This window comes from Crocuta crocuta, unplaced genomic scaffold (assembly GCF_008692635.1).
Source record: "Crocuta crocuta isolate KB4526 unplaced genomic scaffold, BGI_CrCroc_1.0 scaffold11, whole genome shotgun sequence".
Lineage (NCBI taxonomy): Eukaryota > Metazoa > Chordata > Mammalia > Carnivora > Hyaenidae > Crocuta > Crocuta crocuta.
In genome coordinates, this window is record NW_027528624.1 from 3,953,042 (window position 1) to 3,974,911 (window position 21,870).

The 21,870-nt window shown below is 49.5% G+C and overlaps 1 protein-coding gene across 1 annotated transcript in view; it reads left to right on the forward strand.

Annotated features, from left to right (window-relative positions):
- SYNJ2 (synaptojanin 2) overlaps positions 1-21,870 on the forward strand; it is a 103,053-nt gene that overhangs the window by 65,992 nt on the left and 15,191 nt on the right. Inside the window, exons 9-18 of the mRNA XM_077755122.1 lie at positions 970-1,051; positions 1,792-1,941; positions 2,017-2,182; positions 8,916-9,107; positions 10,934-11,015; positions 11,779-11,919; positions 13,471-13,663; positions 16,395-16,553; positions 18,205-18,361; positions 19,262-19,379. Of these exons, the coding sequence (XP_077611248.1) occupies positions 970-1,051; positions 1,792-1,941; positions 2,017-2,182; positions 8,916-9,107; positions 10,934-11,015; positions 11,779-11,919; positions 13,471-13,663; positions 16,395-16,553; positions 18,205-18,361; positions 19,262-19,379 (1,440 nt within the window). The remainder of the gene's footprint in view (positions 1-969; positions 1,052-1,791; positions 1,942-2,016; positions 2,183-8,915; positions 9,108-10,933; positions 11,016-11,778; positions 11,920-13,470; positions 13,664-16,394; positions 16,554-18,204; positions 18,362-19,261; positions 19,380-21,870) is intronic.

Consider the following 21,870-nt stretch of genomic DNA (forward strand, 5'->3'; position numbering starts at 1 on the left):
TTGAGAGACAGAGCACAAGCGGGGGAGGGGCAGAGAGAGAGGGAGACACAGAATCCGAAGGAGGCTCCAGGCTCCGAGCTGTCAGCAGAGAGCACGACGTGGGGCTTGAACTCACCAACTGCGAGATCATGACCTGACCCGAAGTCGGACGCTTAACCAGCTGAGCCACCCAGGCCCCTCCACTCACTAAAACTTATTTGTAACCCCCAAAATCCATCCTCTGGCCCTGTCCTGGTCGTCACAGACCTGCTCAGAACCGCGAAGAATTGGAGTCACTTGGGGGGCAAGTCTCCCTTCTGTTTCAGTGCTTCTACTAGCAAGTGTCTTTTTGTGATCCACTTGGTGCCACGTGGTCACGTTTTTACTCATTTTATTGGTGATGTCACTGTTTAAAATGGCCCCAGACATGGTGCTGAGGGCCCCTCTGGAGTTTCCAGGCATAGGAAGGCTGTGTGACGTGCCGAATGGGGAAAAAGCGTGTCATGGAGAAGCTTTGTTTGGGTCGGTTACAGTGCTGGTGGCTGCGAGCTCAGTGTTAATGAATCGACAATCTATACTAAGGTGCCTTTATACAGAAATACACATAAAACAAGGTTACATCTCAATTGCTGATGAAAATGTGTGAGCAGAGACTCGCGGGAACCTCACCCCTGGGAGGTTCCTCTTGCTAATCTGCTAATGGTTCAGTTCACAAATTGTTCATGGCTACTTTCTGGAATGTAACTATGGCAAATAACAAGACCTGGTGTATTTTATAACGACCAGGTGTGCAGGCGGCCGAGAGGATGCGTGCCACTCCAGCCGTGCTGGGGTCCCTTGGTGTCTGCTGGGGATTCTGGGGGGCTACTCTGTTAGGTGACTCTGGGTACCATTCCGTTTGGGAGTCTACGGTCAACCTAGGCCATTGTTGTATGACCATCGTTCCTCCGACCTCAACTTGTAACCATTTGCCTTTCTTGTTTTCCTAAGTCTTCAGAAAGGCACTTTGCGGATGAACTGTCTTGATTGTCTGGACCGAACAAACACCGTGCAGAGCTTTATTGCACTCGAGGTCTGTCCCTGCATCGCGAAGCCCCTTGGGCCACTCGGGTCACATCCCCTGCCTTCCGTCGGCAAGATGAGGGCAACAGCACTGGGCTAACTTTCTAACTGAGGAGGTGGGCGGAGACGTGGCAGGCACCCGAGAGAGCTGTTCCTGTGTGGCTGGCTTGCCTGTACCACACTATGCCCTTGCCCCACGTGGAGGCACACTTTTTGGAACGCATCCCAGAGGCGGTGGCGCAGAGGTGCCGGGTGCCACCTTGAGAAACAGTAGTTCTGAGTCATGATTAGTGTGAATATACGGTTTGGCAAGGGCAGCGTGAGGCTGTCTGAGGCTGGATCTGAAGCCTAGGAGGGAGACCGGAGTCTGCCTCGTGGCCCGCTGGCCCAGTGCCTAGGTGACGTCTCCTGGCTCACTGCTGGGAGGAGGGGTGGAGTCACTTGCTTGCTCTCCACCCCTCTGCCGGTCAGGGGTGGGGTTTGGGGAGGAGGTCAGGAGTCAGGGGGCCAGAGGAGGGCTGGTGGAATGCTGAAGACAAAGTTGGATAAAGTTGGGGTGCGTTGTGCTGGGAAGTCCCGTTCTTTGCCACAAGCATTCCTCATTCTCTGGAGGGGCACAGGGTGATCCACAATCTGCCACATGAGGAACTCATGGGGATGATGCCTGGTGACAGTCACACGAGGCAGCGGTGGGGCTGGGAGCTTCCAGGTGAGCAGACAGCGACATCTGTCTCTTAACTTCTTATCCAGGTCCTTCATCTGCAGCTCGAGAGCCTAGGGCTGAATTCAAAGCCCATTGCTGACCGCTTCGTGGAGTCCTTCAAAGCCATGTGGTCTCTGAATGGGCACAGCCTGAGCAAGATGTTCACGGGCAGCCGGGCCCTGGAAGGGAAAGCCAAGGTAGGGGCAGACCACAGTGGGCGAGGGAGGGCCGGCGCGGCTCCCTCTCACAGCCTGTGGCTTGGCTCACGGCAGGTGGGGAAGCTGAAGGATGGGGCCCGGTCCGTATCTCGCACTATCCAGTCCAACTTCTTCGACGGGGTGAAGCAGGAGGCCATCAAGCTGCTGCTGGTGGGGGACGTCTACACGGAGGAGTCTGCAGACAAAGGAAGGGTGCTTCTGGACAACACGGCCCTGCTGGGTAAGGGGCTCCCATTTTGCCATATGGAGGTGTCCAGCTACCCTGCCGCACAGAGGGAGTATGTGTGTGTTGGTGGTGGGGGGCCAGGGTGGTGCTGGCCAGCCCTTCCCACTCCTCCCTGTGCGATCCCAAGCGGCAGGTAGCAGGTGCTCCGCTGAGCTGAGCTTCCTTGGCCTGCACTTCTGGCCCATGGCTTCAGCCTGAGCAGCTTACAGCTGTGATTTATATCTTCTGAGATGGTCAGTCGTGTGCAGCCACAAGAGGAGGCTCGGGAAAAAACAAAGTTTATTCTTCAGAAGAAACGACTTATAGACCGAGAATGAAATGATGGAGAAAGATGTTTTATGCAAATGAGAACAAAAAGAAAGCTGGTGTAGCTATACTCCTAGCAGAAAAGAGAGACTCTTTCAAAAAAAGACTAATAATAGACAAAGAAAGGTATTAACTAATGATAAAGAGGTCTGTTAAACAAGATACAACATGTATAAATATATATACTCCAAACAAAAGCACTAAGATATGTAAATATAACAGACCTAAAGGGAGACGTTGACAACAATACAAAAATAACAAGGGACTTTAATACCCCATTTACATCAGCGGGTAAATCATCCAGACAGAAAATGAATAACAAGATGATGGCCTTAACATGTTAGACAGATGGACTTAACAGGCATAAACAGAATATTCCACCCCAAAGCAACAGAAAACACATTCTTCTCAAGTACAGATGGAACATTCTTCAGGATGCATCATATGTTAGGCCAGAAAACAAGTCTTAATAAATTCAAGAAGATAGGAATCATATCAAGCGTTTTCTCTGACCACAATGGTATGAAACTAGAACTCAGTTACAAGAAAACTGGGGGAAAAAAACACAAAAATGTGAAGATTAAACAACATGCTACTGAAAAACCAATGATGGGTCAGCAAAGAAATCAAAAGATACCTAGAGACCAAAACAAAACAAAAAACAACATATCAAAATCTTTGAGATGCAGCAAAAGCACTTCTATGAGGAAAGATCATAGCAACACAGGCCTACCTCAGGAAACAAGAGAAATCTCAAACTATCTTTATAACTGAAGGAACTAGAAAAGGAAGAAGAAATGAAGCCCAAAGTCAGTAGGAGGAAGGAAATAATTAAAAAGTGGAAATAAGTGAAATAAGAGATTTAAAAACAGTAGAGAAGATATATAAAACTGAGAGTTCATTCTTTGAAAAGATAAAACAAAATTGATGCATTTTTAGCTTAGACCAACAAAGAAAAAAGTTGCTAATTGGAAACAAAAGAGGAAGAATTACAGCTGACACCACAGAAATACAAAGGATCGTAGGAGACTATTGCAAATGATTCTGTGCCGTCAGACAACCTAGAAGATATGGATAAATGCCCTTCTTCCAAGACTGAATGATGAGGAAATACAAAATCCAAATAGACTGATTACTAGTAAGGAGATTGGATCAATAATCAAAAGCCTCCCAGCAGCAGCTCCTGGCTGGCTCAGTTGGTAGAACATGCAAATCTTGATCTCTGGGTTGTGAGTTTGGGCCCCATGTTGGGCATAGAGATTTTCAAAAACAAAATAGAGTGGCTGAAAATTAAAAACAAACAAACAAAAAACCCTTCCAACAAACATAAGTCCGTGACCCGAAGGCATCACTGGTGAATTCTACGGAACATCCAAGATAAGATTTAATACCTGTCCTTTTCCACTCTTCCAAAAAATTGAAAAGGGGGGAATTCTTCCAAACTGCTTTTATGAGGCCAGCATTACCCTGATACCAAAACCAGACAAGGATGCCATGTGCGTGTGTACACACACGCACGTGCGCGCACACACACAATTGCAGGCCAGTATCACTGATGAACACTGATGTAAAAATTTGCAATAAAATATCAACAAAGTGAATTCAACAACACATCTAAAGGGCAATTTACCGTGATCAAAAGAGATTTATTCCAGTAATGCAGGGATGGTTCAACAGCCACAAATTGGTCAACTGAAATACCACATTAACAAAATGAAGGATATAAATCCTGTTGATCATCTCAATAGATAGAGAAAACGCATTTGACAAAATTCAGCATCCATTTCTGATAAGAACTCTCAACCATGTGGGTATGGAGGGAATTTACCTAAACGGACTGAAAGTTGTGTAGAACAAACCCACAGCTAACCACAGACTCGATGGTGAAAAGCTGAAAGCTTTCCTTCTGAGAACAGGAACATAACAAGGATGCCCGCTCTTGCCACTTTTATTCAGTATGTATTAGAAGGCTAACCCACAGCAATTAGACAAGAAGAAAAGGCACCCAAATTAGAAAGTCTCTATTTACAGATGACATATTATATATACAAAACCCAGAAGACTCCACCAGAAAACTGTTAGAACTAATAAATGAATTTAGTGAAGTACCAGGATATAAAATCAACATACAGAAATCTGTGGTGTTTTTATACGTTAATAACAAATTACCAGACAGAACAATTAAGAAAACAATTCCATTTATAATTGCATCAAAAAGAATAAAATATCTAGGGATAAATTTAACCAAGGAGGTAAAAGACCTATACTCTGTAAGATACTAATAAACAAAACTGAAAAAGAGGCAAATAAATGCAAAGATATTCTATGTTCATAGATTGGAGGAATTCATATTGTTAAAATGTCCATACTACCCAAAGCAATCTACAGGTGCAGTGCAATCCCTATCAAAATTCCAGCAGCATTTTTCACAGAGCTAGAACAAATAATTCTAAAAGACCTCAAATAGCCAAGGATATCTCAAGAATCTTCTTGAGAAAGAAGAACAGAGCTGGAGATATCAAGCTTCCTGATTTCAAACTAAAGTCTAAAATTATAGTAAAACAGCATAGTTTGGGCACAAAAAAAGGACACACAGAACAGTGGAACAGAATTGAAAGCCCAGACTGAAACCCACATATATACAGATAGGAAATTTATGACAAAGGAGCCAAGAGCATGCAATGGAGAAAGAGTCCCTTCAATAAATGGTGTTGGGAAAACTGGACAGCCACATGCAAAAGAATGAAACTAGACCACTGTCTTACACTGTACACAAAAGTCAACTCAAAATGTAAGACCTGTACTTGTAAAATTCCTAGAAGAAACACAGGTGGTAATATACGTGTTCATAATACACACACACACACACACACACACACACACACACACACACGGATCTAACTCTAAAACAAAAGCACAAATAAACAGATGGGATTACATCAAACTGAAAAGCTTCTGCACAGGGAAAAGCATTGTCATCAAAATGAAAAGGCAGCCCTACTGAATAGAAGATTTGTGTAAATCCTGTGTTGGATTAGGGGTTAATATCTAAAATATGTAAAGAAATTCTACAACTCAACGACAAAACCAGACAACCTGATGAAAGAAAATGGGCAGAGGATCTGAATAGACAGAGTATTTCTAAAGAGGACATAGATATGGCCAACCAGATGTTCAGTGTCACTCATTACTAGGGGATGCAAGTCAAAACCAAAATAAGGTGTAACCTGGCACTGGCTATATTGTCTATTGTCAAAAAGACAACAAGTATTGGAGGAATTGTAAAGATAAGGAAATCCTTGTATGCTGTTCATGGCAATGCAAATTAGTACAGCCACTATGGAAAGTCTTCAGAAAACTAAGAATAGAACTGCCAAGTGATCCAGCTGTTCCACTTCTGGGGTTTATCTGAAGAATGTAAAAACATTGATTCAAAATATATATGCACCCCTGTGTTTATTGCAGCATTATTTACAATAACCAAGATAATGGAACAAGCCAACAAGCCAGTGCCTGTTTGTAGATGGATAAAGTAGATGTAGTGTGCATGCGTGCGAGTGCACGCATGAACACACACACAGACACACACACACACACACACACACACACTCTGGAATACTATTTGGCCACAGAAAGGAATGAAATCTTGACGTTTGAAACAACATGGATGGACCTTGAAGGTATTCTGCTAAGTGAGATAAGTCAGATGGGGAAGGCCAGATACTGTGTAATTTCACTCACGTGAAATCCAAAATAAAACAAAAAGCCAAACTTACAGATACAAAGAGCAGATTGATGGTTACCAGAGGGGGTGGAGATAGGCAAATGGGTGAAGGAGGTCAAATGTATGGTGATGGCCGGTAACCTGACTTTTGGTGGTGGTCATTTTGTAGTGTGTTCAGATGTAGAATTGTAATGTTTTACACTTGAGACTGATGTTTATATACCAATTTTACCTCGGCTTCAAAAAGTTATAATACTCTCAGGTCCTAGATATGGAGAGCATATCATACAGAGGTTTTTTGGGGGTTTCTTTATTGAGATTTCTGCAGGAAACGCAGGACAGGGTCAACAGCTTAGAATTGGCCAATTTGAATAATTCTGGTGGGCTTTGGGTTATAGGCGTGGGCCCTAGTTGAATGGACCTGGTTCTGGCATGACTGAGGCAGAGGGATATACAAAATGTGAATACAGTGAGCCCACTCCTGTACTTTCTTAGTTTGGACTATATATCTGAGCCAAGAGGAAAGGAAAAGTCGAGAAGATGCTGGACGAGTCTGCGTACTATAGGTCTCAGTTTCTTTGAGTGCTAATTCCTACCAGAAACCCATCCTCTGCTCCGGTGGGTTCTTGGTCCCATTGCAGGTATCATTTGTCCCAGGGAGTCTCTGGTGAGGGTGAGGGTGGCCTCCTGTTCATTATGGCCCCAGGACCTGGTAGAACTGATAGAGGGAGAAGTTGTGTCCAGGGAGGTGGGCACCTGCTCTCAGGGGCAACTCTGTCATGCTTCTATCAACAGCTAGAGGTTTCTATTTGTTGAGCTACAGTTGACATACAGCATCATAGTACTTTCACGTGTACGGCAGCAGGATTCGCTATTTGTATACGTGGTGAAATGATCGCAGTGATCTAGTTAATATCCATCACCACACGTAGTTACAAAAAAAAAGTTTTTTTCTTATGATGAGACCCTTTAAGATCTATTCTCTCAGCAACTGTGAAACGCACAGCACAGTATCATTAACTATGGTGGCCGAGCTGTGCGTTACGTCCCAGGGCCTGCTGATTTCATAACTGTGACTTGAGACCCCCTTCACCTTTCTCTCCCGCACCCCCCTCAGCCCCCAGTCTGTTCTCTGTTTCTATCAGTTCATGGTTTTTAGGGGTTTGTTGCTGTTGTTGGTTTTTAGCTTTACCTATGAATGAACTAGAGGCTTCTTAGGAATTTTTTTTTTTTATAATTTTAAAATTTTATTAGAGAGAGAGAGAGTGCAAGCAGGGGGGGACAGAGAGAGAGGATCTGACTAGTGAGAGAATCCCAAGCAGGCTTAGCACTGTTATCCATCACAGAGCCTAATGTGGGGCTTGAACCCACAAACCATGAGATCATGACCTCAGCTGAAATTAAGAGTTGGATGCTTAACTGACTGAGCCACCCCAGAAACCGCCCCCCCCCCGAAGGAAATCTTAATGGTGTCTTATTCCCTGGACCCTGTAAATGCTATAGAGATAGTAGAGAAGAACGGGAGAACCTAGCAATTTTCCTTAGAAAAATGTCTATGTTTTGTTCTAGAAATTTCCGAAAAATTACTTTGCCCATGTTTAAAATGGTTTCTCAGCCCTTTGCTGCATTCGTGCTTCTGTGGGGACACCCACTGGGCTTCAAATAGCCAAGGTGATACTCGTGTCAACCTAGAAATGAGGTGAGCTCAGTCAACGCTGAGAGAAGGTCTGAGTAGTGCAGAGTCTTATTAAGTAGATGGGTTGGTATGCCTTAAATTTGCAGTAAGTCACCTGTTTAAAAAATGAAATCTGTTATGGGTGTCCAGAGGATGGGCATGGTTCAGATTCATGACTTTTTAAGGGCTTGAGTCCAAGGTAAAGCAAAACATCTCCGGCTTGAGGGATGGAAGGTGAAAAAAGCAAAAATGGGGCAAGACATTCCAAGTTTAATATATATGCATTTACAGTGTGGTAGGCTGGGGTACGTGGGTGGCTCATGATCTCACAGTTCATGGGTTCAAGCCCCGCACTGGGCTTTCTGCTCTCAGCCCAGAGCCCACTTCAGATCCTCTGTCTTCTTCTCTCTCTGCCCTTCCTCTGTGCTCAATCTCTCTCTCTCTCTCAAAAACTAAGCACTAAAAAGAGAATAAAGTGTGATAGGAGTGTCCCCTTGCCTCCGTCCCCACTGGCTCGTGGAGGGAATGCTGAGGCTGACATTTCCTGTGGTCTGATGCCCCAGCCTGTGGGGCTCTGGTTGCGTAAAGGGTGTGGAGAAGGAATGTCTGGTCCTGTGTTTCCAGGACTTTGTGGTGAAAATGCCATAGGGAAGGGGCACCCGGGCAGCTCAGTCGGTTAAGCTTCTGACTCTTGGTTTCAGCTCAAGTCATGATCTCACGGTTCGTGAGATCAAGCCCCATGTCAGGCTCCACAATGAGCGTGGAGCCTGCTTGGGATTCTCTCTCTCCTCCCCTCTCCCTCTGCCCCACCCTTTCTCTCTCAAAATGCATGAATAAACTTACAAAAGATGCTGTAGGGAAGCGTCCTGGTTATGGTGGCCTCAGCCCCTCACCATCTTCTCAAGGAACACACTTGGCCCGTATCTGCGGCCGTGTCTCCAGCAAGGGGCTGACAAGGGTATCTGGAGAACACGTGCGGTTGTGCGGTATGCACACACGTGCCCTTTCATGCCTCCTCACAGTGACCCCCAGGATCCTGAGAGCCATGGCAGAGCGCCAGTCGGAATTCACACATTTCAAACGGATCCGTATCGCCATGGGGACCTGGAACGTGAACGGAGGAAAGCAGTTCAGGAGCAACCTCCTTGGGGCGGCCGAGCTGGCCGACTGGCTGCTGGACTCCCCCAAGTGCTCGGGCCTGGCGGGGTCCCAGGGTGAGTGCACGCAGCTGCCGCGGCCACAGGGACTTCGGTTTGAACTTTTCCACCTCCGGCGCCTCCTCAGAGTTGGTATTTGGTGTTCTGGCTCCTCAGAAAGCTTAGAAGGTTCTGTGGTCTAACTTTCCAGCACACACCTGGCAAATTATTTGAAGCCTTCTCTCTTCCACGGCGAGAGAAGGGCTGTCAAGGTGGGGAGTCTCTCTCTTCACATACAGAGATTCCTGGGCTTTGCTCGTTAGAACCTTTCTGTCGTGAGGAGGGGGATGTGGCCCCAGGCACTCGCATCTTGTTGCTGGTGACCAAGCACGTGTGTCCCAGCCTTCTCCCCGCCACCTGTGGACGCATGTCCACTTTAAGTCACAAAAGAATTTGTGTGCCTTTTAGGAACAAAATGACTCCAAATTTGGCCCCCCACCTTGTGTCTTGAATCACACAAGGTGCCACTGGGTGGCCTCAGAATGCAGGGGTTGGAGAAGAAATGATTCTCTGCCATCAGCATGGACGCAGGGGCCTGGCGTCTTCGAGCTTTCTTGGATTCCGCAAGAGATCCGCGATCCGGTTCTCTGTGGACGTGTAGGAGCCTCTCATTCTCCACAGCGGCCCTGAGGGGTTCCTGGAACCCACCCCCCACCGTCCCGTGCACAGTTGGGTACCCCCACCCCTTGCTTGCTGCCTTCAGCAGGATAGCTGGAGTGCCCCGTCCAGCATCCTGGTGTCAGCGGGGACCGTCCAGAACGCCCCCCGGAGCAGGCCCCTACTGCCGTGAGCGTTAGAGGGAACGTCCCTCCCCCTTTTCAAAGAACGGCTCTTTGGCTCTTCCCGTTTGCAGGGTGGGTGGGGACAGCAAGCTGTTGTCACTTTGCAGGGCATTTTATTGGGACGCTGGGCTCAGCGCCCCCTAACTAGGAAGATTCATCAGGTTCAGGAGGGAGGAGGGGCTGTGGTGACTGTCACCAGCAGATCAGAGGAACTGCGTAGTTTTTCTTTAAACAAAGAAGAGAAGCTCTAAGCCAGTTAAGCTTGAAGTTTCCAAGCCTCGCTGTTCCGACGGCGTCAGGGAGTGCAGAGTGTCCCTTTCTGCAGCGCTTGGACCCATAGTCCCAATTGATGGCTCAGGAGCTGAGTGACAGTAGGAGGTGGGGGGCGCTGGAGAGATGCGGCGGGGGTTTTAAAGATGGGCCGCAGAGAGAACGGAGGAGCAGCACCTTGGTTTGCCGTGCACCCTGTAAGATGCATTTCCGTAGCAGACCTCAGCGTCCCCAGGCCACAGGGTAACCACCTCAAGCTGGACAGGGTTTCTGTGCCCCAACCACCGGGACAACAGTCCCCTGGATGGACCATCATCAGTGAGTCATAACCAGCTCTGTGAAAAGTACTGAGGGACACAGACAAGCATGAGGCAGGGATGCCCCACGTGCCTCTGGGCCTGATGCACATGTTGGTCACCAGGAAGGAAGAGGGACAGACAGGATGGTGCCCTCACTACCTGCCGGTGGGGGCGGGGGGAGGTTCGCACGTGCCATCTGATAGATGCATCACAGCCTCCTTGGGAGATGGTAGTTACCGTCTCTTCCGCAGAGAAAGGAGCAGAGGTTTGGAGGCGTCAGTGACGTGGCCCAGGATGTGGACAGGGCGAGGCTGTGTGCACAGTGGGACGTGAGGGAAGGTGGGGCTCTGCCCGGACCTTCACTGAGTCCTCTGGGCGCGTGCACCCCGGCAGTGGCACACCTGGCCTCGAAGAAACAGCCGTGGTGCCCTGCGAGTTTGCTAACATGAGCCTCGTCGCGTCTGATTTCCTTCACCTCCGCCTTTCCCCCCAGAGGATGACAGCCCAGCTGACATATTTGCCGTGGGGTTTGAAGAGATGGTGGAACTGAGCGCAGGGAATATCGTCAATGCCAGGTGAGCGTCCGGCACAAGGGGTGCGGGGCGGCACCCTGAAACTCACGCGAGGCTTTCCTGAGCTGGGTGCCTGGCTAGGAGCGGGGTGCTGAGGCCATCCTGCTTCGGCACCCACTAACCCGGGACCCTGACGTATAGGTACTTGGGATTGCATTCCTTACCTGCACACAGATGTGGACCTCCAGTTCCTCCTTGCAAATTAAGGAAATAGAAGGATGGGCGTGGTGTTGCTGTGTATTCTCAGCCGTGTGTGGAGGCTGAGTCATGCTGTGAGCTGGCATTGGGCGCCTGGAAGGTGTGGGCTGAGGGGCCAGGCGGGAAGGGTGCTGACTCACCTTTCCTGGGGAAGGTGAGAAGCGTAAGTGCGGGGAGACGGTACTTCTGTTCCCTCCACCAGGTGTGAAGGAAAGAAAACCACTCTATTCACGTTTTCTGTAAGGCCAACTGGACTTTTTCTTTCCTGGTTTTATTTCAAGGACTTTTCTCAACAAATAAAACCTGATCTGTGCGGCTCTATGAGTGAGGTGCCATGTAGGTTTTAGGTGGAGGGGGTGGGGTGAGACGTGTGCTGTGATGTCTATGGCACAACCAGAAATACACAGACAGTCCACTGCAGGCGTTAAGGCGGGGAACTGGTACGGCAGTGGGGACAGCGTGACACCAGTTCTGTAAAAGGAATGAACTAAGGGCTGGAGGAGTCTGTGGGCAGGAGAGCCCATCTCTAGCAGACGGGAGAGCATCGTTTCTTTCTCTTCTTTTCCAGTACCACCAACAGGAAGATGTGGGGTGAGCAGCTCCAGAAAGCCATCTCACGCTCTCATAGGTACATTCTCTTGACTTCGGCACAGCTGGTGGGCGTCTGTCTGTATATCTTTGTACGTCCATACCATGTCCCGTTCATCAGGTAAGAACATTGAGTTTATGAACGTCTGGGGGACAGGGGGTTGTTGGTCTCGGTGTTTTGTTCTGACTTCCTCCCTCGCCTCCCCTCCTGCACCAGGAATCGGGACTTGCCATTATTCTAGATCAATGTAGCAACCCGCCCCCCCACCCCCGGAAAAACCGGGCTGAATAGAATATTGTCTGGCGATTAAAAAGCCACAGTGGGAACCTTCCAGGTCAGGAAGCTGAGCTCTTTCAGAAAGTATGATTGTTGTCTCCCAAACTCAGCTTTGTGCAGAGAGAGGGATTTTTTTGTTGAAGTTTTAGACAGGAAACCTCTGACCAAGAGCCGAGTAACCCATCAGGAAATGCCAGCTCTTTTGTCTCTTTTTAAAAGAGTTTTAATAAGACGTGTGGGCAGAAAGCCTCTCCCACTGTTACCCCACTGCAGTGTCCCTAAAGTGACAGCTTTGTGAATGTCGGGAAGGGAACACTTAGGAAATGGGATTCTTCTTAGGAAAGAGTGTGTGTGTGTGCGTGCATGCGTGTGTGTGCATGCATGTGTATGCATGTGTGTGAACATGTGTGCGCACATGCATGTGTGCATGTGTATTTTAAGGTTTGGGAGGAACTCGCCTTTTCCCTCAGTGACTGCTCACCTCCCACTGCCCCCTGGTCTCGCTCGTGTCCATGGCATTCCCTCGCATCTTTCTCACCGCCCCTGCCCGGCCGAACCTTCCCTGTTGCCGAGTTGAACACCTCTGAGTATTTAGAGGCAAGGAGGCTGCCCGCGGCAGAGCTTGGAGAGCAAGACTGTGTTCTGTGCTCGTAATCCCCTTCTGTGACACTCAGAAAATCTTTAAGTCTGTGTCCCCGACTGCTGATCATGGCAGAGTGAGCAGGTAAGAGCCAGTAAAGGCAAGGGCAGGGCAAAGCCTAGAGGTGAACCCCGAGAGAGGCCGGTGCCGGGGAACTCCAGATTTCCCAGGCGCCGCCCAGTGTCCCCGGCCCCTCCTTCAGCCTTAGCTTGTTTAGCTCGTGTGCTCCTTGGCCACCCTGTGTGCTGAGTGCTGGTCCCAGGGAGCGGGGGTAGACCTCCATGTGCCTCAGTCTACCGTCCCATGGACCCGCACACTCGCTGCTGTGCCTCCTAAGTGGGCACTCGAATGTGAGCGGGTGTTTGTGTGCAAACCGCCTACCCAGCCTGGCACAAATAACTGGATGTTTCCTGTTTCTTAACACGCGTGGATTGCCCGGCGGCAGCACCCGTGCTTTGCGGGAAGGCTGCAGGGGTGGGGCAGGGGTAGGGCGGGGTGGGGCAGCCATAGAAGCAGAAAGCGGGGATGGAAGCGACAGCATCATGAGTGCTGCTGTGGGCACAGGAGAGAGGAGAGCCGTCAGGAGCGCCGGCCACGCCGGGCACCACGTGGCCTGGCCACTTAAGATGGGATTAGATGGATTCCGAGCCACAAGCCTCATGCTGCCGCCCAGCTCTTCTCTGTAGCGAAGCAGGTTTACGCTTGTCCTTCGTAGCCTCTAAGGGGCCGCCGCCCGTGTGCATTCTGTGTTGCAGGGACGTGGCGATCGACACGGTGAAGACGGGCATGGGAGGGAAGGCGGGGAACAAGGGCGCCGTGGGCATCCGCTTTCAGTTCCACAGCACCAGCCTCTGCTTCGTGTGCAGCCACCTGACGGCTGGGCAGTCCCAGGTGAAGGAGAGGAACGAAGACTACAGGGAGATCACCCAGAAGCTCAGTTTCCCGATGGTGAGCAACGCGCCGTGGGTGGCTGGTGGCCCGGGAGGTGACATGGGAGCTGGCTCCCTGTGCAGAGCAGCCCCACGCCTGCTTTTCTGAGCTGCCAGGATAGGCCGGGCATCGGGAGTGCAACCGATGAGGGCTCGGCTCTGGGGGCGGGGAGATGATCCAGCAGGGGTGAGCCCAAGGCGCCCAGCCCTGGAGTGTTCTGTGCCCCACATCAAGTCCTTGTGCACTTATGCATTTTCGTTGCGTCTTTGTGTGTTTTCTGATTTTCTCGTTGGCAGTCCACGCTTTGTCCAAGTTGGTGAGGAACGTCTGAATCCAGTGTGAGGCTTGGTTTTCTTGAGATCCGTGGTCTTCACACATGCATTCTGTTGCAGCTCCGATAAGAGCGCCCGTTTTTTACTTTTACTTTTTAAAAAATGTTTGTTTATTTATTTTGAGAGCAAGACAGTATGTGAAAACAGGAAAGGGACAGAGAGATGGAGAGAATCCCAAGGAGGGTCTGTGCAGTGAGCGCGGAGCCCCACGCGGGGCTTGATCCCACAAACTGTGACATCATGACCTGAGCTGAAGTCAAGTCGGATGCCCAACTGACTGAGCCACTCAGGCTCCCCAAACGCCCATTTTTTCAATGTGTGAATTCCTCACCAAGGAGCCCTGGATCCTTCCCCCTGGTCTCCACGTTGTGGCTAACATGCACCATGCTGCCCTCTAGTGGTGGCAGGGGTTTGCATCCCAAAGCCCGCGGATCTTCTTTTCAAATTCAGATTGGAATGTTCTCCTCCCCGTGCAAAGATGATTGCCTGCACACCTTCAGCCTGCTGCAAACCACCTGTTACCCAGCAGTGAGGGGAGGCCAGTTCTTCACCACATGCTCTGCCGACATCTGTGACACGGTTGGCTGGGTCACAGAGGTGCTGCATGTGAGGCCAGATAGATCCCCTAAAACTGACACCCTGTTTACTGGGCTGCACAGGCACTCAAAGCAAAAACTCTTTCATTTTCATTAAGGAGCGTTATCATCTTTGCTGTAGTTTTGTTTCTTGAATTAAAAAAGGAGAGTGGGCGCCTGGGTGGCTCAGTTGGTTAAGTGTCCGACTTCGGCTCAGGTCATGATCTCTTGGCGCATGAGTTCGAGCCCCACGTCAGGCTCTGTGCTGGCAGTTCAGAGCCTGTGTCTGCTTCCGATTCTGCATCTCCCTCTCTCCCTGCCCCTCCCCTGTTCATGCTCTGTCTCTCAAAAATGAATAAAGTTTAAAAAAAAATTAAATAAAAAAGAAACAGAGTTGGGAGATTTACAATGTGTAGTCTTCTAATTTATGTAGGACATTATGCATGTTTTTTCTGTGTGTCTCTTTAGTTTTTTTTAAAAAATTGTCCAGACCTTCTCACTTAAAATGCTATTTCAAAACATTAAACTTGGGACATATTCAAAATATTCAAAGGGCTTATAACAACCACCTTTTTTTCAACAACAGAAATATTGCGGGTTCCTATAAGTTAATGCCCTACACCTGCAGGTATTTAGTAAATTAATTAAAACTAAATAAAACAAAAATTCCTTGTTACACTGGCCACATTTGATGGCCACCCGGTGGCTGCTTGTGCCTGCTGTTCCCGGTTTGGATGGTGCAGATGGAGAACATTTCCATCACTGCAGAAAGTTCGTTTGGACAGCAGGGCTCTACACGCTTATTTGATCGTGATCACTTTAGTCCTCTGCCTGGATTCCTGTCGTGGTTTGCAGGGAGTGGGGACATAGCAGAAACGGATTTTGGAGTTAGGCAGATGTGAGGTCAAGTGCTGCATTTATTATGCACTAGGTGGTGTAACTTCAGTTTTTTTTTAATCTTAAAGAGAGCCGATAGTGCCTGCTTTCCAGGATTGCTGTGAGGGCAGTGTGCCCCAGAACACAGCTCAGTTCTTGTAGATGGGAGGTAGGGCTGATGCATAATGGCCGCTGTCATTGCCTTTGGTGATTCATGGCAGGAGACAGGACAAGGGTCAGTGCTCTCCAGAGCTGTGCTAGTGGACCTCAGGCTCAGGATGGGCTAGACCGGGAGTTGGGACAGAGAATGGGTCGCAGGATGAAAATGGATGAAATCCATGACGTTTTACAAAGTTGCACATTCTGAGCATTTTTACATATTTCCTTACGCCTGATTGTCATAACTCTTAATGTTTGGGGCGACTCTTCTTTGGGTGTGTAGACATAACAAACGCAGGAGCACAGCCAATCACAGAGCTGGGGCGGGCGCAGCGAAGGATGCGGTCATGCTCCCCCAGTTAGAGTTGAGCTTTCTCCAAACCACTGAAAAACACTGTCATTTGAAACAAAGTAAGCCATGTAGGGGCACCTGGGTGGCTCGGTCTCTTGATTTCAGCTCAGGTCATGATCTTACAGTTCATGAGATTGAGCCCCGAGTTGGGCTCTCAGCTGACAGCAAGGAGCCTGCTTGGGATTCTCTCTCTCCCTCGCTCTCTGCCCTCCCCTGTGCATCCTCTCCCTCCCCCACCTCAAAAAATAAACTTTAAAAAAATAAAATAAGCTGTGTCAAAGCCCCTCAGTAGGTGTACAGGATTAATGAAAGAGGAGTTGCTCTATTAGGAGACTTTTTGAAGTAACATTTTAAGAAAAACTGCATCTGCGTATTATCTTCACGGTGAAGTTTTCTCTCGTCTCCCACCGTCTTTGCAAGATGGGCCAGGATGACCGTGGTTTTCTTTACAACAGGGAAGAAACATTTTCTCTCACGATTATGTGTTCTGGTGCGGCGATTTCAACTACCGCATCGATCTCACCTACGAAGAAGTCTTCTATTTTGTCAAACGCCAAGACTGGAAGAAACTTCTGGAGTTTGATCAGCTACAGCTGCAGAAGTCAAGTGGAAAAGTAAGTTGTGCCCTTAAAATCTGTCTTAGCTTATTTTACCCTGGAGTAACCTCGAAGTGTCTACACCAGCGTTCTGCAAATTTAGCTCCATGAGTGGAGTGAACAGCCATTCTGATGGTAAACCGTGTGGCGTGTGGCCTTGGAGAAACGAGAGCGCCCATTCACACCCACTGCCTGGTCCTCCTCCAACGGGCTGCACGCAGGGTCTGTGTGTCTGCTCGTGTGGCAGCGGCCGTCACCCTGTGGAAGGGGGGCGGGCACGCAGGCCAGCCCCGGGAGCAGTGGCAGCAGGAGCCTGCCCAGCAGCGCCAGGGCCTGGGCTCTGTCCCTTCCTCCTCCACACAAACCGAGCCCTCAGTCCTCTGGGTCCCAGCAGGGAGTAAGTACCCGCGCTCAGCGGGAATCAGAGCTGCTTCGGAGGTCCCAGGTCAGCAGTGAGCACTGCGCTGGGAGAGGATGGAGAGTGTGTGCAAGCCCACGCCACCTCCTACCCGCACACCAGCCTTCGCATACACTCAGCCACCTTTGAGGGACACTCAAAGTGCTTTATTTTGATGATATTTCTGTTTCTCATTGGCGAACGCACTGACAGATTATGACCATATTTAATATACTTTATATACCAATTTGCGTGGATAATCCTCAAGACTGACCCACAAATTAGATATTTATACCCGTTTTATAGACCAGAAAACTGAGGCCAAGGTCAAATGAGTCCAAGGCCACACAGTCAGTACACAGAGCCATGATGCGGTCCACGATTGTCAAACTACGGAGCTCATGTTCTTCCTCCCAAATGACCCATCTGCAGTTTTTAGTGACTCCGCGGGCTGTGACACGGTAGGAAGGATTCAGGTGTATCTGTCCTCTGTTCCTCCATGTCCCACTGGCCAGCTTCCAGATGACCCAAAATTATCTTCTCCAGTGAATCCTGTTTGCTCGTGTCGGTCTCTGGTAGCTTTGTGGCAGGCTGGGCCCAGATGGCGGGCGCACAGCCATAGTCCCTTTACATTTTGAAAACGCAGCTGGTAACCTGAGCGGTGAGAGGGACGTTAAGGTCTCCCCTGCAGCAAGAGGCAGGCGGTCCTCGGCGCTGTCCATGCACGCCCCACCCGACCCGCCACGGACGTGGATTGCTGAGGGAGGCCAGATGGAAAAGTGACCACGCCATACGTCCCTACCACAGGTTTTTCTCTCCGCCTCCTACCAGTGCTGTGCACACCCTTCCGCAGGAGCACTGAGAGGATTCATCCCGGCTGTTCTAGGGTCTTCTCACGGCACCGCGGCTGGATCCAGAGTGAAACAGAGAGTTCGGTCTTAACCCTGTGCTTCTATTGACCCAGTTTATTTAGTTAGCAAATATCGACCAAGACCTTGATAGCAATGGCGGGCATCGTGCTGGCTGTGGGACGGCCTGGATGGGCACCGTCCCTGCGTGCCTTCTGCGGTCTCCCGGGCCCTGGAATGAGTGATCGTCACTCTGTTGCTGGTTAAACAGCACACGTTCAGTTTTAAACATAGTTGCAAATGTAGATTCTGTGTCTTCTAAAGAACAGAGCCCTTTGGAATGCGCTTTTTAAATTTTTTGTTTTTATATACGACGCACAGAATCTAGGAGAATGAAGGTGGTCTTGGTCTTTTCTCCCAATAGATTTTTAAAGACTTCCACGAAGGCACCATTGATTTTGGGCCTACTTACAAGTACGACGTTGGCTCGGCCGCCTACGACACAAGCGACAAGTGCCGCACCCCTGCCTGGACGGACAGGGTCCTGTGGTGGAGGAAGAGGCACCCTTTTGACAGAACAGGTGCGTGGGACGCGTGCACCTTCAGAGCTGGTAGAGGGGACGGTGATACCACAGAGGGCAAGTCGGTCTGGGCAACCCAGAGCGACAGGAGAGTTATGCCGCTTGTTTTGGCCCCTCAGCTTTGGAAGTTGTGCTCTGGGGGGCTCCCCTCTGGCTCTCCCTGTCCCTGCAATCACAGCTGTCCCCCCACCCCCACCCCGTCTGCCTTCTGTCCTGCTTGGGCCACAAGGAGAGAAGCCACAGCTCTAACGTCCAGTGTCTGTGCCCTTACCCACGACACGCTCTACCCTTTTTGCTCAACCAAACTCTTACCTGCTTAAAGCTCCAATTCCAAATCGAACATGAGCCTGACGCAGGAAGGGAGCGTTTTCTCAATTAGCTGCCCAGTATGTTTTGAAGCATTGGCGCTGGCCAGCAGGGAAAGGCAGCTGATTTAGAACACCTCTACGTAAAACAGCTCGGCTTTCCTGACGAGATGGGTGTAGAGATTTCGAAGCCAGGGAACCACATCGTTCAGATCAGTCTGTGGACATCTGTGACAACACCCCCGGTGCATCGAGGGGCAGGGACATCATCGTGGTCTTAGTCTCTGCTTCTCCTCCTGTAGGAAGGGCTGCAGACACCCTGTGGCTTCAGGGATGGAGACCCCGCTGCCTGCATCCCCACTCAGTGCGTCCCCTGGGGATGGAGGCGGCACTGGACACCCGACCTAGATTGTCTGCCCCTGACCCCAGGGCCACCTTGGCGTGGCTTCCAGCCGAGCGGGTTAGAGGGAACAAGTCTGAGACGGAGTGGTCTGTGATGTAGACCCCTGTGGCCCAGGCTCCACAGTCGGCCTTTCTGTATGTTGATACGATTTTGTGTTGTGTGTGGGTCTCTTGATCGTAATCCCATGAGTAGCTGGAGATCTCAACCTGCTAGACAACGACGTGGATGCTGACAGCACGGTCAGACATTCCTGGTCTCCAGGCGCCCTCAAGTACTACGGCCGAGCGGAACTGCAGGCATCCGACCACAGGTACGGCCCTGGCTGCCACGGCACATTCTCCCAACGGGAGTGGCGTCTGTTGCTCCCCACGGAGGACGGGCACGCTGTCCCCTTCGGAATGCGTGTGTGCATGTGTGTGAAATTCAGCAAACAATAAGGAGGAGTGTGCCAAATAGCTGTGTATCCACCACCAAGAATTAATCGGTTAGTATTTTGCAGTTGCTCATATCAATGACGTCATTTATGAGCATTTCAGAGATGCAGCTGTGCTGCTTTGTCATTTAAATTCCCATAAGTGACGCCATTGTGCAACTTGCGTTGTTGTCTCTCAATGTCTTTGAGATACAGTCAGGTCGGTGTTACGGAACTGGCTCATTCACTTGTGCTTGCTATCCAGGGTTCCACTAAATATGTCTGTGGAATTTCCCCATTCACCTACTGGTGATGTGTTTCATTACGAATGCCATAGGGTTTTGTTTTCTTAATTTTTGAAAAATGTTGGTTTATTAGAGAGAGAGCACAAGCTTGGGTGGGGGGGGTGGGGCAGAGCGAGGGAGACAGAGGATCTGAAGCAGGCTTACCACTGAGAACGCAGAACCTGATGCGGGACTCAAACCCACGAACTGTGAGATCGCACCCTGAGCCGAAGTTGGACGCTCAACAGACTAAGTCAGCCGGGCGCCCCATGCCATAGGGTTTTTAAGTGTTGGATTCTGAGAATGCTCTGAGCTGTTGGTTTGCACTTGCGTGTCTTGTGTTAAGGATGGAACACAGCAGCAGGGTCGGCAGCTCAGTGTGCACCTGGGCCCGTCTCCTAGAGCATCTGTGAAGAGACATGATGGCGTTTGAGGGTATAAATAGGAAAGATTTGATCTTCCCACAGCTGCTGCCTAACTTGCCTGTCAGTTTCAACTTCCACAAGGCAGATTAGGAGAGAGAGTTGGTGGTGAACAGTTGGTCAGCCATAAATCTACATCTTTGGTGGTTCTAAATTCTCGAGAAACCTGTTGTTGCAAATCCGTGCCCGGAAATGAACCTTGGGAAATCTCCAGATACAGGACTTTCAGGTTTACGAGTTCAATGAGTGTCTTTAGAAGCGGTTCATTTAGCCATATTCATGGAGCAGGGCCTTGAATGCAAAACCCATTTCCTGGCACTGAGGACAGGCAGGGAACAAAACAGACAAGAACACGTTCTCATGGAATTATCCAGTGAGGACAGACGGACAAGTGCTGTGAAACAGAAAACACTAACGGCAAGAGTCAGACAAGGGGTTGGTGCTCTTTAAACCCAGGGTTCAAGGCAGGCCTTTCAGATATGGTGGCCATGGAGCCAAGGCCCGAAAGATGTGAGAGTGTGAGCCCTGGGAGTATCGGGGGAGAGCAAGGCAGTGAGCATTCAGGGATCCCGGCTAGAGGCGGACTGGGAAGAGGAGAGGGAGTCACAGGAGACGGGCAAGAAATGCAGAGCACGTGGAACCCGGCCGGCCACCCAGAGACGTTGGGATTTACTGAGCTTGAATGACAAGGCGTTGACGCAGTCAGCTGAAGAGCGTCCAGTGGGGCCAGGGAAGAAGCGAGCGGTGGAGCCTGTGGGATTGGATGGTGTGTGTGTGTGTGTGTGTATGTGTGTGTGTGTGTGTGTGTGCGCGTGCGCGCGAGGATTTGGGGAGGACCCCAAGGTTCGGCCTAAGCAACCGCGAGGATGGAGTGGCCTTCGCTCAGCTGGATGCGGGGAGCTACAGATCTGGTCGTGGTGGTTGGAGATGTGTCTTAGACATTTATCGATCTTTCTAATTACAGAAGCAGGGCAAATCACTTACTGACAGTTAAGGGACCTACATAAACAAGCAAATCCTCCATGGTTCTGTGTCTGCAGTGGTTTGTCGTGTGGAGTCTGTGTTTTCCGGGCATGTTAGATTTTACACCAAAATGTTAACCTGTGTGTGGTGCATGCTCACGCGTAGACGTGCTTTTTGGCATGTAAATGCATGTAAGAAAATCGGGATTATGTTATGCAGACTTACCATTTTGCCTTCTAACTTACTACATTAATCATTTTTAATTAAACTTGTTATTTTGAGGGTGCCTGGGTGGCTCAGCTGATTAAGCATCCAGCCTTGATTTTGGCTCGGATCGTGATCGCGCCCTTGTGAGATCCAGCCCCGGAGTCAGGCTCTGCATGGACAGTGTGGAGCCTGCTTGGGATTCTCTCTCTCCCTCCTCTCTCTGCCCCTCCCCTGCTCATGTTCTCTCTCTCTTTCTCTCTCTCTCTCTCTCTCAAAAATAAACATTAAAAATAAATAAATAAAAACTAACCTTTCAAAAAAAACAATAACAATTGCATTATTTCCTGCCAATCTGTTTTCTTGTGTGTGTCAACTAGACTTCTCCAATATTATCTTATTAGTTGTATAAAATATCATACGGCTGCACCATAACCTGTTTCACTCTTGTGGAACAGTTAGATTATTTCCCCTTTTCCCTCCCATCAGCAGTAATAACCAACCTTGTATGTAAAT